At 40.6% G+C, this 12,500-nt stretch overlaps 1 protein-coding gene across 2 annotated transcripts in view; it reads right to left on the bottom strand.

Annotated features, from left to right (window-relative positions):
• Window positions 1-6,446: 6,446 nt before the first annotated feature.
• The window catches only part of LOC137980205 (tetratricopeptide repeat protein 28-like), a 36,804-nt gene continuing 30,750 nt past the window's right edge, over window positions 6,447-12,500 (bottom strand). For both annotated transcript variants that reach the window (XM_068827597.1, XM_068827596.1), the window contains 2 exons: window positions 7,621-11,788; window positions 6,447-7,215 (listed from right to left, as the gene is read on the bottom strand). In XM_068827597.1, the coding sequence (XP_068683698.1) occupies window positions 7,634-11,740 (4,107 nt within the window). In that variant the 5' untranslated portion in view covers window positions 11,741-11,788 and the 3' untranslated portion in view covers window positions 6,447-7,215; window positions 7,621-7,633. The remainder of the gene's footprint in view (window positions 7,216-7,620; window positions 11,789-12,500) is intronic.

Consider the following 12,500-nt stretch of genomic DNA (forward strand, 5'->3'; position numbering starts at 1 on the left):
TTCACAAAATTTGACAAATGCTAAAATGTTTTTCTTCACTTCGACTTTTATACTTCGATCACTTCGAATCTTTAGAGTTTGCGCAGGCTCAGTTACGTGAACAAAGCCATTTTGCGTCGTTTTTCTCTAGCCAATCAGCGGTTTTTGCGCTCTGTCTTATGTATGTATGTATGTATGTATGTATGTAAGTATTCCGGCGTTCCATGTTTAAGTATTCCAGCGTTCCATTTTTAAGCATTCCAGTGTTCCATGTATAAGTATTCCGGCGTTCCATGTTTAAGTATTCTGGCGTTCCATGTTTAAGTATTTCGGCGTTCCATTTTAAGTATTCCGACGTTCCGTGTTTAAGTATTCGGGCGTTCCGTGTTTAAGTATTCCGCCGTTCCGTGTTTAAGTATTCCGCCGTTCCACCGTTCCGGCATTTCATCATTCCGTATATATATACAAAAAATACTTAGCAAGGCAAAAACTGTATTTACAGTTAAAAAGAGAACTATATTTACAATTTATACAATGAAGGAAGCGAGACAAAACTGAATGAAATAGGAGAGTTAAAAATCCACACCCCGGTCGATATGTCGTCGAAATGTATGTTCCACGCTGTGTGACGTATGTGACGTGTAACAAAAATCTCCCTTGTTTTCCAGGGCTCCTAAATCGAGCATCAGATGAAAATTGTAGCTGTTCCGTAAGAAGCAGCCACAAATTAACAAGCATAACAATAAAAAATAAACCGCCGTTTTTTCACGTTGCACGGTGATGTTCATCAGGCGTCGATTCCAATTAAAGCTACGTTGGCTTTTCACGACTTCTGAAATATCGATCGGTGGATATATAGAATGATATAATGTTATTTGAAATACCTAACGGTAATGAAGTGATTTTATTTCGTACGTACCTTTACGTTTTGGTTCCTTTTGGCGTCTCACAATTGTAATTCCCTGACGCGAGCATTGTTCCTGTTGTTCAATGTTTTCACCATGTCAGATTGTCTTACAAATTATGAATTGTGCAATAGGGTTCATAACAACAACAACAATACTTTATTTACCCACGCTACATCTAGGAGTGATAAAAACTCGTTAAAATATTTGCGTGAAACGGAAAGCATTGGAAATAAAAGAGATAGTTTCAAATTACCATTCTAAAATCTATCTAAAAACCTGCTTCTTTAAAAGACATTTAAAAGTACAAATATCTTTGGCGTTTCTACATACGTAGGTAACGTATTCCAAAGTTTTGCTGCCAAAAATGAGAATGACTTATGGCGCCATTGTAGATTAAAACTGGGTAGCATTAAAAGTGTCCCCGACCCTCTTAAATTATAATTACAGATTTTGATCTTAAAAAAATCCTCTATGTACCTTAGGGCTCCTTTATGAATACATTTATATACCAAAACTAGGGCCTGGAATTTTCTTCTTTCTTCTAGCGTTCTTATACCAGCTTTATTTAATAAATGGTTATATGGTGTATGCTTTCTATACCCTAAAATAGTTCTAAGAATATAATTATTGGTGTCTTCTAATTTTGTAACTTGACCTCTTCCAACTCCAAGTAATAGCGGACAACAATATTTTAAGTTAGGCAAAATATAAGCTTTCTAAAGGCGGCACATTACGTCTAAAGGAATAAACCTGCGAATCCTCCGTAACGCAGAGGCTTTTGCACACGCCTTTTTTACTTGTTCGGACACATGACCGACAAAATTGAGCTTACGATCTAATGTAACACCAAGGATTTTAAGTGTATCATTGACGTCCACTTCATTGTTATCTACACTGAAGTTATAATGATATGATACTGGACCTATAGCCATTGCCTGTGTCTTAGATGCATTGATCTGAAGATAGTTCTGCCGAAGCCATGTTGATAATATATGTAGATCAGAGTTAATAATAAATTCCAAAACTGTAGGAGAGGCGTCCGATGCATATTCGGTAGTGTCATCTGCCTACAACCGTAAAGAGGAGTTTGTAACATGAAGGTTCAAATCATTAATGTAAATGTTAAAAAGCAAAGGGCCCAACAAGGATCCCTGCAGGACCCCAACTTTGAGAGGTTTAGATTATTGATCTGGTTGTTTTAGCAGTTTCATGAGGCCAAAGTTTCCCCGAGACCTAAGACAACATTTTTGAAGAGTGATTAGCGCTAGGAGACACTTTTGGTGTCAATTTTCTCTTCATTTAACGATTTCTTTGCCTCTGCGCGAAGTTCGCAACGAAACTTTCAGCAGGAATGCGTTTGCGACCTCCTCTTTTTGAAGACATAAGTTAACGTTTTCGTTTTCTATTAAGTATTCACAAGAAACAATTAAACTCTTAAGAAATTCGGTCGCTCGATAATCTGAATAGCCGTTAAAAACATGCGCTCAATGCGGTCTGAGGAATGTGATGGTTGAATTGATGGTGGATGAGTGAGTTCGGTCAGTGGAGTGATTTTGTGATTTGTGATGGCTTACAAAAAGTAAGCGCCCCAAATTTTCCCCTAAATCGTGCATCAGATGTGTGAGAAGGTGTGATGACTTGTGATGTCTATTGATACCTTGTGATAAGGCGTGATGACTTGTAAGGCCTAGTGATAGCTTGTGATAAGGTGTGATGACTTGTGAGGCCCACTGATACGTTATAATAAGGTATCATACCCTGTAATGCCTAGTGATATCCGCATACTGTATGATACCTTTTTTCCATAAGTACATGACTGTGGTGATCACAAGGAGCATTCACACAGATTTGAATAACTACCAAATTATTGTGAGCCTGTGACAGTGTCACAAATTCTAACTACAATTTTAAAATCCCTAGCTAAATCGTATATGGTATAAAAAAATATTCGGTTCGTTGCTGAAGACTAGTTGTCTTTGGCACATTTTATGGAACTCTGAGTCTCTGAAAACAAATTTTACCCTGACGAGTCGGGATTCAGCCATGAAGAATCAGTTGAATCGACATCTGACGAGGGCACGGACGAGGAATGGATTTAGAGGTACAAGACTGGTCAGAGGAGATTTAAGGGAAGATAAAGAAATTTCACGAAGAGGCTGGAATAAATGTCAATTCTTAACTCTGAAAGCCTTGGATCATGGCTGGATTTCTTTTCATTATTCTTCACGGTGGAGGTATAGAAACTGCTAGTAGAGCAAACTAATTTATATGCACAGCAGAAGAGGGACCACCAATGAAATAAAAGCTTGGGTTCGTCTGTAACTGAACATGGGTTTGGTCACTAAACCAAACCTTAGTTCTTAGTGGAGCATAGATCCTGCTCTAAGCTCTTCCTTTTTCGGCCGTATAATGCCCAGGGATAGATTCCTTCAGATTTTGCGATACCTACACTTTGAAGACATCACCCAGGCACCCAGGGCTGGCTCTGCTGATTACAGTAAGTTGTTCAAGATACAGCCCTTTCTGTATAAGCCTTAGAAGCAGCTAACCATAGATGCAACTTTGATCAAGTTCATAGGACTTGCAGAATCCAGTAGTGACTACTTGTTAAAAGCAAGATTTATACTGATAAGAAGGAAAATTTAGGAAGGAAAGCGGCAATGTCTTTAATTGAACCATTCTTGGACAAGTGATATTACGTCTTCATGGACAATAATATCAATACGTCAGTGACATTGTTTGAGGTACTTGAGGAAAGAATAACTCTAGCATGTGGGACAGTGAAGTCCAACAGATCAGGCCTACCAAACGAAATCTGTGGTGTGCAACAAAAGAAAGCCAAATAGCTTAAACGGGGGAGAGTTTGTGCAGACAAAAAGGAAATGTGACTTGCGTGACATGCTTCAGGAGAGACATTGAATTTTCTCCTTTTTTTTTTTGTCAGATTCCAGTAGCTATCCCTGACATCAGGTTCAAGTACGATCATTTCCATTACCTCAACAGTCATGACACCGGATCCACATCTAAGGTGGACATTCAAGATGAGAAGACCTTCTACACCTGTGCTGTTTGTGGAGTTATAATGTGCCCAGAGCCCTGCTTCAAAAGATTCCACACAATGCAGGATTATTACTTTGATGATGGCAGCTACAATGGACCAAGACGATTGAAAGAAGGAGGAGAGAGGCCTTTTCACAGGGGCAGGAGGAGATCACTGCAAAAATTGAAAGCTGTTAGGATCTCTTACTTCTTTTTTGAATAAATCTTTCAAGATTATATGTGGAATGAATAAGTTAACTGAGGTTGTCTCTTTTTTTTTAAGTTACATATTTTCACCTTTACAGAGGCAGAAATTGTGCAGCTTCAGCTTAATTAAGTTTTTCTTAACAAACTATTTAATGTAAAAAAACACCTTAGCAGCCATTTATATTTTGAATTCTAACTTAAGAATGCCTGGTTGTTGAGATAGGATGGATATGAATGGAGTTTTTCCCTGATGTTACAATTTCTTTTAAAATTTTATTCTATTTACTATATAAACACCAATGAAATACCAAATCATTTCACGAAAGGTATCAAAAGGCGTGATTTTCATATGTAACCATAGCAACAGTGATCTTTTTACCTGTGAAGATATCATATTTTCGCACGAAAGCTCACGTGGTATTTCATTGGTGTTTATATAATAATACGGGTTAACTATAGTTTTCGACTCCATTTTTGGACTTTGGGCGTTTTTATTTTTATTTTTTTCAGGTCACCCTCTGGCTATGCATGCATAAGATTTCTGTGTCTTGTAGAAGGCAGATCAAGTGGGATTGAATCAAACTCTGTATCTCTTCCTTCAGAGGGAATCGCAATGACCACTAAACGACGGAAGAGTACGTGACAGATTAACAGGGAAATGTGTACTAAAGAATTGTGTGCGTGACCGAAAACGAGCTTTTGTGTTTTCGTTGCATGCAATGCAATGTCCGGTTATCGTATGACTGTAACAGACATCGTAATTTTGTAATTCTCCTAGTATTGTTAAGAAAAGCATTTGTTTTCTAGTTTTGATTGGAATCAATGCTGTTAACAACAGTTTTAAATGTAAACAAATATCCACGATCGCACTTAACCCTGTTATTGGGTCACGGAATGGGGACTGTGGACTTCGGACTACAGAATTGAAACTGGTTATTTACCAAGATATTGCAACGTCAAAACAAACCTACTGAAATACTGTGAACTTAAAGGAAGTTGGCTAAAAATCCTTCGAACAAAGTTAAGGCTACCTGTAGCCTCTTGTTAACTATGAAAAGCATTCTCTAAGATACCAAGGACCTCGCATATGGTCAACAGTAGGTGATAAATTGAAGGAGGCCTTGAACATTTAATCTCAGAGGCTACTGATCCATGCATCTATTGTCTTAATTTGTACATTGCACTGTTGTATAAGAGACTTGTTGGAGCTCGGGTATGCCACTAGATTCAGCTGACAATTGTCACCATTTTGGTCTTTTTTACTGCCTCTAACTCACAAAATTCATGGGGCCGTACTGAAAGTGACTGGCATTCTTCCACCGCAGAATGGCCACATCAATTGTAATCTCTTCCAATTTGACCAGTGTACACCTTTCACTATTCGAGTTGGCCGGCGGAACTGTTGCCTACGGCCACCTTTTTCTCCAGTTCGAAGTCTCCACTTCGAGACATAAACAGACTGAACTTAAAAAACAGGCAACGTAACTTACAGCACTGCCTGAGAAAACAAGGTTTCCAAGATATTTGCTGTATCTCCAGATCATTGAATCAAGCAACAAAAAAATGGTATACTGTAGAATACGGCCTGGGTATTCCAGGTGTATCATCTAAGAACTAAAGGTAAATGATATCAGATTTGGAATGACGAAATGCCCTTTACAACCATTAAATGACTGTGTTGGAGATTGATCGTTTAGCTGGGACCATCTGCATCAGAACAGAAATCAAATTCCAACTTTCATTTGGTTAGAGCTGAAACTAATAATAATAATATTATTATTATTAGTTTTTAACTGATACTGAAGAAGACTTGTTCAAAAACACCTCCAACAACCCCATCAGGAAAGAGATTGACAACTCCATTTTGCTGTCGACATAACCTTGTTTCGACCATTTAGACTGTACAGTTCCCAGCTAGCAGAGGTTTCTTTTCTTTTGCGTTCGCTTAGCTCCCGAATACGGGAAAGAGACCTCTGCCATGGGTCAGCACTCTTCAAACCACACGCTCCATGAAATGTTTGCCGACTGTGACTTGAGCCCACTGTCTCCCACGCATTACTTAACAGTAATTCCACTGTTTTTAAGTGGGCCCACACAACATGAAGTATCACGTGAGGATTCTGTCGCAACCCCCGTGCATGCCCACACAGAGTGAATTTCGACCCATGGCAAAGGTCTCTTTCCCGTATTTGTCAGCCCAACAAGGCAAAAGAAAAGAGACCTCCTCTAGCAGGGAAACTGTACAGTTGCCCGGAAGACAAAACACACATTTGCTAGCAGAGAATACAAGTGTCCTTTATTGGCTAATGAATTTAGACAGGATTGTGAGCAAGCTTGAAGTTTTTGGGAAAAAAGAAATCTTTTTAGCCGGGTGTTTGAAAACGCATTAAAACACGTTTCGTTGTAGTCATTATGGTAGCCAATCTGTGCCCACGTTGCCATTGGCGTCGATTATTGACGGACAATAAAATGATCAACGGAATTCTTCTCCTCGAGAATTTCCATATCATTTAAATGTGAATGCTACATTAAAATTTGTAATTTCCAAACATTTCTACTTTCCTTGGTTGTTTTTTAGCTTATAGACATTTGCCTCCCAAAGCAATTAATTTGCTTATTTAGCAGAAACAGAAAATACACATACCCCGAGACTGTCACTTAATGATATTGTAAATGGAAAGTTGGTATAGCAAACTAAAGAGTATACTTGTCACCCAAAAAACATACCACAAAAGCTTGGAGTTATTTTCAAGTATTTTCAAGGGCCAAAATAAAACGACGGCTAGATCCTCAGTCATGGAAGCAAACCGTTTTGTCAAGTCCCTGATTTCTATCAAGTGATTAACTTATCCTGGTACAGATGCATACAAAACAAGGCACGAATGTAAGGACTTGGACAGTATCTTAATGCTACTGAAATCTCATGGTACTTTAACTATAATTGGCATGATATCTTGTGTCTGTCTGCTACTGAGGCATCAGTGAATGAATTTTTTTCAATAACTCATATAATCGAAGAATGGAAAATAACATATCGACGTATCAGAGTCCAAGTAGGTTTTTCTCGTATTGGTCATCGTTTCTGAAAAAAAAACACAATGATTTAACTGTTTGTGCTTAGTTAATAGCAACAATTCCTATTCAGTGTTACTTTCACATGAAGACTTGAGGACCTCACTTGAGTAGCTCACTTCACTTGACATAAGCTACCGGCAATCACCGATCAGTTTCACTGTCAGTCCATTATAACACGGCTCAAACAGATAGCTATCTGCAGGAAGCTGAAGTAGCTGACTTGGTGAAAGCAGACATTATTTAATCCAGGTATTAGCCAAAGCAGTTGGAGTAAAGATAACCACTCTGGCAACCGTTTTTAAAGCCATTTCTCTGTGAAGAACGTACCCGCTCCTTTCGACAACTTCCTGATTAAAAACATGTACAAAGTACAGCGACTCAGTCATTAAAGTTGTATGTAAATGGCACTTACCATTCTTTTTGTGCTAGTGTTGCCCAAATACAAAGGTGACATCATCGCCAATTAGCACAAATGGCGCCCAGTATTTCATGGCGGAATAATTCTTTGTCTCCCGAAGAGATTTCATAGCATGGTGAAGAGCTGTACTTGCACTTTTTCTATCTGCCAAGTGTCGATAGAAACTCTTCATGAACATCCAGGTCGCCTCGTCATCGATTGCCCAGAGTGACACCAGAACAGACCGGGCACCAGCACACAGGAAAGCCCTGGCTATTCCCACAATACCCTCAGATCTTACCTCTCCCCGGCCACTATGACAGCAACTCAGCACAACCAGTCTTGCCTGAAGACGAACTTCTTGAACATCGCTCAATGATAGCATGTAATCTTCCTCTTTGGGGATCTGGCATGTGCGTTCGGGATTTGAAGCCAAAGCAATTTCTCCAAATTTGGCATCTCCATGTGCAGCAATGTGGATTAAAGCAACTGACTTCATTCTTCTCAGCACCTCGGCTTTAGTTGCATTTTTTCCTGTAAGAGGCACGGTCTGCAGAAGTTCTCCAATCATACCCACCTCCTTTTTCGCGCATGGCAGCTGTTCATACATGGGCTTACCAGTGCCATCAGTGACTTCCTTCAAGCATGGATCGCCCACAAGCAGCGCTTCATTTTTACTTTGAAAGTCGTCAGGTGCACTAGCAATCAATTTTAAAGCGGTCAGCGAGGGAGCTGCACGGATCCTGACAGAGCCACTCAATGCAGATAAAGGAGCCAAGCAAAAGGGTCCATCAGGAACAAAAACTAACTCATCACCTTGGAGCAAGTTTGCAATAGGGCTGACTAAGACATCATACAAGGGCTGCAAAGAGTGCACAGAGAAGCTCAAGGACTGAAAGGTTTCTTCAACAGCTTCCCTCCAGCTCGAGAAGTTGCTGCGTGGTCTGTCAAGTGAACGATTCTCACATTGTACAAAGGTCCTCACATTGATCTGTTCAAAAGTAGTTTTCATCAGAGAGTCGGCACTTACATTTTCGATTTTCCTTTGTCTAAAATTTATCCCGATATCTTCTCTTAGCAACCAGAAGCTGATCGTGTTCCCTTCAAGTGCTGTGAAAACAGTTTGTGAAGGTAGATCTTTCATAACCAAAGGGATAGTTACCTTCATCGTAGGATTCTCATCAACACCATATTGCGTCTTCAAAATGTCTGCCAAAGCCTGTGCTCGTCCTTGCTCAGCAGCATACAACGCCTCATCAACCTCTCCATTCTTCAAGAGTGCTGTCCACAGAGCGGTGTATGCATCCCCATGTTTGTCACGAAAGATAATTTTCCATGTATCCTCTGCCTGAAGAAGACGCCTTGTTTCATCAAAATAATGAATGCTGAGACGATAGTAATTAAGAGCTTTGCTAAAGGAGTCAAAAAATTCATGAATAAGACCAATAGAATAACTTGCGGTTGCCAGCCCTATTGGGTCCTCAGTTTCCTTGCAAATACTAAGATCTTGATTGTGGTACACTATGGCTTGCTTTAAATCACCAAGACTTCGATAAGCATTGCCGAGATTGCAGTAGGCTCTTCCTTCTCCGGCCCTGTCCCCCACTTCTTTTGCAATACTAAGATGTTGATTGTGGTACACTATGGCTTGCTTAAAATCACCAAGGCTTTGACGAGCGTTGCCGAGATTGCCATAGGTTGTTCCCTCTCCGGCCCTGTCCCCCAGTTCTTTTGCAATACTAAGATCTTGATTGTGGTACGCTATGGCTTGCTTAAAATCACCAAGACTGTCATAAGCGTTGCCGAGATTGCCATAGGCTCTTCCTTCTCCGGCCCTGTCCCCCACTTCTTTTGCAATACTAAGATGTTGATTGTGGTACACTATGGCTTGCTTAAAATCACCAAGACTGTCATAAGCATTACCGAGATTGCCATAGGCTCGTCCTTCTCCGGCCCAGTCCCCCACTTCTTTTGCAATACTAAGATGTTTATTGTGGTACACTATGGCTTGCTTAAAATCACCAAGACTTCGATAAGCGTTGCCGAGACTGCCATAGGCTCCTCCTTCTCCAGCCTTGTCCCCCACTTCTTTTGCAATACTAAGATGTTTATTGTGGTACACTATGGCTTGCTTAAAATCACCAAGACTTCGATAAGCGTTGCCGAGACTGCCATAGGCTCCTCCTTCTCCAGCCTTGTCCCCAACTTCTTTTGCAATACTAAGATGTTGATTGTGGTACGCTATGGCTTGCTTAAAATCCCCAAGACTGTGATAAGCATTGCCGAGATTGCCATAGGCGCCTCCTTCTCCAGCCCTGTCCCCCACTTCTCTTGCAATACTAAGATGTTGATTGTGGTATTCTTTGGCTTGTTCAAAATCACCAAGACTTTGATGAGCGTTGCCGAGATTGCCATAGGTTGTTCCCTCTCCAGCCCTATCCCCAAGTTCTTTTGCAATACTAAGATCTTGATTGTGGTACGCTATGGCTTGCTTAAAATAACCAAGATTTTGATAAGCATTGCCGAGATTGCAATAGGCTTGTCCTTCTCCGGCCCTGTCCCCCAGTTCTTTTGCTATACTAAGATCTCGATTGTGGTACGCTATGGCTTGCTTAAAATCACCAAGACTGTCATAAGCATTGCCGAGATTGCCATAGGCTCGTCCTTCTCCGGCCCTGTCCCCCACTTCTTTTGCAATACTAAGATTTTGATTGTGGTACACTATGGCTTGCTTAAAATCACCAAGACTGTCATAAGCATTACCGAGATTGCCATAGGCTCGTCCTTCTCCGGCCCAGTCCCCCACTTCTTTTGCAATACTAAGATGTTTATTGTGGTACACTATGGCTTGCTTAAAATCACCAAGACTTCGATAAGCGTTGCCGAGACTGCCATAGGCTCCTCCTTCTCCAGCCTTGTCCCCAACTTCTTTTGCAATACTAAGATGTTGATTGTGGTACGCTATGGCTTGCTTAAAATCACCAAGACTGTCATAAGCATTGCCGAGATTGCCATAGGCTCCTCCTTCTCCGGCCCTGTCCCCCAGTTCTTTTGCAATACTAAGATCTTGATTGTGGTACGCTATGGCTTGCTTAAAATCACCAAGACTGTCATAAGCGTTGCCGAGATTGCCATAGGCTCGTCCTTCTCCAGCCCTGTCCCCCACTTCTTTTGCAATACTAAGATGTTGATTGTGGTACGCTATGGCTTGCTTAAAATCACCAAGACTTCGATAAGCGATGCCGAGATTGCCATAGGCTCGTCCTTCTCCAGCCCTGTCCCCCACTTCTTTTGCAATACTAAGATGTTGATTGTGGTACGCTATGGCTTGCTCAAAATCACCAAGACTGTGATAAGCATTGCCGAGATTGCCATAGGCTCGTCCTTCTCCGGCCCTGTCCCCCACTTCTTTTGCAATACTAAGATGTTGATTGTGGTACACTATGGCTTGCTTAAAATCACCAAGATTTCGATGAGCGTTCCCGAGATTGCCATAGGCTCGTCCTTCTCCAGCCCTGTCCCCCAGTTCTTTTGCAATACTAAGATGTTGATTGTGGTATGCTATGGCTTGCTTAAACTCACCAAGACTTCGATAAGCGTTGCCGAGATTGCCATAGGCTTGTCCTTCTCCGGCCCTGTCCCCTATTTCTTTTGCAATACTAAGATGTTGATTGTGGTACACTATGGCTTGCTTAAAATCACCAAGATTTCGATAAGCGTTGCCGAGATTGCCATAGGCTCGTCCCTCTCCGGCCCTGTCCCCCACTTCTTTTGCAATACTAAGATGTTGATTGTGGTACACTATGGCTTGTTTAAAATCGCCAAGACTGTCATAAGTGATGCCGAGATTGCCATAAACTGTTCCCTCACCAGCCCTGTCCCCCACTTCTTTTGCAATAGTAAGACATTGATTGTGGTACGCTATGGCCTCCTTAAAATCACCAAGACTTTGACAAGCGTTGCCGAGATTGCCATAGGTGGCTCTTTCTCCGTCTCTGAAATCTATTTCCTTAAAAATGGCTAATGCTTCTGTGTAATTTGTTATGGCCTGATGAAAGTCAGCTGTGCCCTGATAGTATCTACCAAGATTTAAACAATCCAAACCCTCTAAAATGTCCAACTTTCTATCCACCATTCTGGATAATCAGAACCAGGAAGCTTTTCTTAGAAATCTGGGATGCCTCTAGAAGATAAATGAATGAAAACACAGTAGGTTTAATGTTCTTACTACAGTATGCTAAACCGGCACAGCAAGATTAATTGAACAGTATTGGAATAACTATCTTAAGGCAGTATTTTGAAAGAAAATGCCTTTCTTTACCAGGGTTTCCCTAGGAATGATTTCGGCTTATGGAAATAGTTGTTACAGAATAAATAGGAATGTAGCCTGTAATGTGATAAATATTTTGGCATTTAACAGACTAAGAGCGTTTTATACAATAATAATTGAAAAACATTAAAAATAGAAATTCTATTATGTAATGAGGGAAAAACAGCCCATAGGAAAAAAATCATTCCTTGGGAAAGCCTGATGAAGAAAGGCATTTTCTTTTGAAATATTGGCTTAAGATAGTTATACCTTCACTGTTGAATTAATCTTGCTTAGCCGGTTTTTTAGCATCCTATAGTCAGGGCATTGAACCTATTGTGTTTTTGTATTTCTCGGCATTGTTTAATGCATACGTGTGGGTAGCCACTTAGACACCGTACTACCAATGGAGTCTTTAAGTACGTTGTTCGTTGTCATTTGGGTTCTAACCATACACTATACTAGCTCTCTACGAACTTAATTGCCTATCGAATCAGGTTTAAGATTTAAATCAATTCGTGGATCAGCACCATCTTATGTTAGTGACTTGATTACGCTCAAACATATATAATAGCCTGCTATTAGC

This window comes from Montipora foliosa, chromosome 12 (genome assembly GCF_036669935.1).
Source record: "Montipora foliosa isolate CH-2021 chromosome 12, ASM3666993v2, whole genome shotgun sequence".
Lineage (NCBI taxonomy): Eukaryota > Metazoa > Cnidaria > Anthozoa > Scleractinia > Acroporidae > Montipora > Montipora foliosa.